At 43.4% G+C, this 4,457-nt stretch overlaps 1 protein-coding gene across 1 annotated transcript; it reads right to left on the minus strand.

The window, feature by feature from the left end:
- Positions 1-1,528: 1,528 nt before the first annotated feature.
- LOC119305062 lies at positions 1,529-4,230 on the minus strand. Its single transcript, XM_037581686.1, has 2 exons — positions 3,731-4,230; positions 1,529-2,914 (listed from the first exon to the last, which is right to left on the minus strand). The coding sequence occupies exons 1-2, from the start codon at positions 4,042-4,044 to the stop codon at positions 2,836-2,838; spliced, it is 393 nt and encodes a 130-aa protein (XP_037437583.1). The 5' UTR covers positions 4,045-4,230; the 3' UTR covers positions 1,529-2,835.
- Positions 4,231-4,457: the final 227 nt, after the last annotated feature.

The raw sequence follows: 4,457 nt of genomic DNA on the forward strand, positions 1-4,457 counted from the left end.
TTGTGAGTTTGTGGATTTGATCGTGCACACATGTACAGTTTGTGGATCGTGCACACATGTATGTGCACACATGTATCTGCTGGATCATTGACGTGCACCATTCAGAGAATTATTGATTGTTTGCATTTGAAATGTGTAAAATGAAATATGTGAATGAAAAAGATGAATGTTCTACTGGATTGAATAGTATTTGGGCTCTAAAAAGGCTATGGCCCAAACAATAGTGGGCTGGAATATTCTGCATTTATGAAAAACCTGTAAAAAAGGCTTAATGAAATGGACTGCGAAATGAAATGAAATAAGAAGGCTGAATTGTTGGGCCAGGCCCATGTAGCTAACAAAAATTAATAGGAAAAATAAATATTATAAAGGCCGAATTGTTGGGCTAGGCCCATGTAGAAAACCGAATTGAACCGGGCTGAATCTTGTGTCACATCAGCTTGCCACGCTGGATGCCTACGTGGCCTAGGGAGGTTGCTAGTAACCAAAATGCCACAATAGGAATATTTTAATCGTAAACGTCCACAACCTTCTCACAGAGAAGGTCGCTATAGTCAGTTAACGACCCTCAGCTTTTGACCTTCTCTTTTTGGTCACAAAAAGGTCGCAAATGAAAAACAATGACCTTTCAGTGACCAATAGTCAAGGTCACAAGTTGACATATTTCTTGTAGTGATAGTTAGCACAGTATGGACACCTAAATCTTGAACATTCTAAAATAATTACAAGATCCTCGTTTTTCTCTATTTATACCAGAAAGTAAGAAGAACGGCAAGCAATCATCAGGAAATACCAAATCTAGGGGTTACAGAAAGTCAAAGTGTTCCCATCAAACTGCGGAGAACACTAATGTTCTACCTTGTTTTTAATCGAAACTAATGTTCTACCTGGGAAGAAAAATGACAGATGCAACTCACGCAGATGACCAGGCCCAGTGAAAATAAGCAACACCATTGATGTTTGAGTTCTAAAGCAATTTGCAGAGTCGTAGTCCTCGAGTATTTGGTCTTTGTATTTTCTTGTTTTTTTCAGTACATTGTTTCCCAAGCATATTCTACGTATATAGTTCCGGTCAATCACACAAATACCTAGAAGAAAAGAAGAAAACTAAAGTGAAAATGCTGGGAAAATCACAAGATTAATAAACAAGACATGTAGAGGAAAAATTATTAGGCATTCAACATGACATAGAAACAAAAAAAATCTTGTCTCGAATTGATTTTAATTAAGGTTAGCTATTCATTCTAAAAAAAGAAGATACTTAGCTGTTTGTTTATCTGGAAAAGAAAAGGCTTAGTTGTTCATTAATTTCAATATTGCAAAGTTATAGTCTTCAAGTATTTGATCTCTGCATTTCTTGTTTTTTGTCCAGTGCCTTGTTTTCTAATTTTCTTGTAGAGTGCACGTTTATTGTAAACCAATGCCCCTCCATCCTCGAGTTACCTGCCCACCATATGGTAGCTCTTCTCCTCCATTTTGCTGCTCCATGTGGTATCCTTGGAAATGCTAAATTATATTGTGTCTTTGCTTTGTATGTAGTCCTGAACAATCACACAAATACCTAAAAGCAAAGAAGAAAACTAAAGTGAAATTGCTAGAAAAATGAGAAGAAAAATAATGATCATAACCTAAATAAAAACATTGCTATGTATGTACTTCTTGTACATTTAAGGTAGTTTTCTTCCCGTCCACCCCAACCCATCTCTCTCTCAAGATTTGGCTGATCAATAATGCCCATAACCTAAATAAGAGAAGAATATTCAATGCCAAGTAATATAGACGCACTTAGACAACATGTCCAGAAGAGGCTTTAGTATATAAATGATATGCTGAAACTAAAACAAAAAATAATGTACAGATTGCAACAAATATCATGTAGCGGTAGTTTGCTATTGACATTATCAACATAATCTTTGCTAAATCACTGGGTACATGTAATTATATATGATAGGCTGCTATCCAGTAGAGTTACCTTCAGGTAGTACTGAACAAAAATGGACAAAAACAAGGAGAGCTGGTTTCAGAAAGAGAAAATTAGCATATCGGCTTTCCATTGTGAAGTAGCACAATAAGCGTGCCAAAAATAGGCTTGCCTTTGAATAACAAATCAACATCCATCATAGTTGGTTGAGCTGAAATTAATTGGCCTGCACACCGTTACATTTCAATAACAGTTAATGAAGCTGTTTGTTCCATCTATGGGGTCCAAGAACCAAACATAGTTAGCAGAGTTCTCCGCACAACTCCAACCATTCTCCTCTCCGAAACTGCATGAAGCCAGTAAAGGTAGCATTATTTATCATGCAACGCACATTGAAAGTGAACTGCATATTGGGATTGGGAGTACACGCTCAGACAGCATGAGTAGGAAAGCTCTTCAGTATGATTAACATCATTGCCTTTTCTGCTACTCTATCAGTGATCATGTATGGGCCTGGGAAAGATTCAGTAAATCGATTTCAACAGCACAGATAGTTATGGAGCTTCCGATCAAGAACCCAGCTTTTGATTTGAGTAATAAATAAATGTTCGGCTCACCTGTTCTGCAATTTGGACATAATTCACAGCCACATTCAGATTTCCTCTACAAGTACATAATCACTTTTCTAGAACAATGTACAAATATGATTACGACAAACAAAAATAATACATAGGGCACAACAATGACAAGGCATTTCTAGATGCGAAAATTGTAGTGCAATTAGATGCAAAAATATGAGACGGACATGAACACTCGGTAGGCTAATTAACCAGAGGAAAGAAACGGCCACGACCTAAACTTTGAATCTCACTTACGTCTCTGTTCCTCGCCCTTTTGCTGGCTGTATCTCTACCTCACATCCCAATCCTACTTCCCTTCCCTCTGTATCTTGCCACACGACCATGACGGATTGCGGTTGTTCTTGGCCAATCTCTACAAAAATCAATAAGCAGAGAAGCTGAACCAATCTCTACAAAAACCAAAAGGAAAAAATGTGCACACACAAGCATATATTAGCCAGTTCTAGCATGCATCCATCCATCAAAGCATTAAGCCATCAGCCACCCATTAGAGAAGTGAAAAATGAAAGGATTCAAACTTACGCATCAATCCATCTAAGCATCAGGCCAAAGGCAGCGGGAGCAAAGTGCTCTGATGAATCCGCTTTGCACAGCTCTGATCCCCTCGCGCATCTCGGCGGCGACGCAACCCCGGCCCCTTCACTTACCTCTACTGCGGCGCTAACCTGACCCCCTTTCTCTACCTTGTCCCTCCTCACGTCGCCCCCGATCGACATCCAGACAAAGGGCGCATGCGGCTTGGCCCAAGCTGTGCGTGGCAGTGGATCCACGGCGGCGTCGGTGGCGTCCTGGGGATGCTAATCCGTGACGGGCAATGTATCCTAGGCTAGGTGGGAGAGATTGCTCTTGCTTTACACATTGAGAGAGACAGACACAAGGGCTTGATTCTTTCCTCACATGCAGGCTAGGCGGGAGGATTAGATAGCTGCTGTTGCTGTTATTTTCAAACTCCCCTCAAGTGTTGTGTAGACTGCTAGTGAGATTTAATCACACTGCGTGTATATGCTCAACCAAACATGGCCAGTTCAAGCTGCCATAGGAAATAATCTAATCCATGATGGATTATTCGCCAGTTTATCCTCATCCTAGATCCATCACTACCACTAATCGACACATCAGCAAGCTGCAGTCTTGGTAGGGAGGGAAAAGGAAGGAGGAGGAGGCGTACCTTGGGCGTACAGGTCCTGCAGCCCGACGGGAGGGAGATGCTGCAGATGTTGCCGGCGTCGAGGTCCACCGCGGCAGCAAGCACCCCCATATGCCTTGCCCCAGCACCGAGAGCAGGGGTTGGATCCCGATGCTGACGGCTAGGCTAGGGTTCGTCGTCGGCCTGCAGCCCGACGGGAGGGAGATGCTGCAGATGTCGCCGTCGTCGAGGTCCACCGCGGCAGCAAGCACCCCCATATGCCTTGCCCAAGCACCGAGAGCAGGGGTTGGATCCCGATGCTGACGGCTAGGCTGGGGTTCGTCGCCGTCCTCCATCCGGATGCTGCGGGTGCGGATCCGGCGCCGTCATCGCCGTAACAGATCCGTGGCCATCTCTGCCGCCCCATCATCCGGATCCTCGGGAGAGGAGGATCGGATCGGAGGGTGGCGGCAGCGAGATCGCACGAGAGGACGGCGGCTCTGTGTCGTCTAGGGGATCGATAGGTATGATTTTTTGCGGGTTGGTTTTTTTGGCTGCGTAGGTGGGAGGGATGGTGGTGGGAGGATGACGAAAAAAACCCAGCGAAAATAAACCGCGTAGACTATTCACCAAGTCGTCCATTAGGAGTGAGATTAATATAGTCACACGATATCGACGGGCGGGGCGGGCCGCCACGCAGGGATAAGCTATTACATCATCTATAGGAGATGCTCTAAAAATATGTCTGATCTAGTCGATCGTATCCAGA

Source organism: Triticum dicoccoides, chromosome 5B, assembly GCF_002162155.2.
Source record: "Triticum dicoccoides isolate Atlit2015 ecotype Zavitan chromosome 5B, WEW_v2.0, whole genome shotgun sequence".
Lineage (NCBI taxonomy): Eukaryota > Viridiplantae > Streptophyta > Magnoliopsida > Poales > Poaceae > Triticum > Triticum dicoccoides.

Coding starts and splice junctions, on each gene's coding strand:
- LOC119305062 (XM_037581686.1), bottom strand. CDS start 4,044: ATGGAGGACGGCGACGAACCCCAGCCTAGCCGTCAGCATCGGGATCCA. Junction 2,915..3,730: donor GCAGGACCTGTACGCCCAAG/GTACGCCTCCTC, acceptor TGATTTTTGTAG/AGATTGGCCAAGAACAACCG.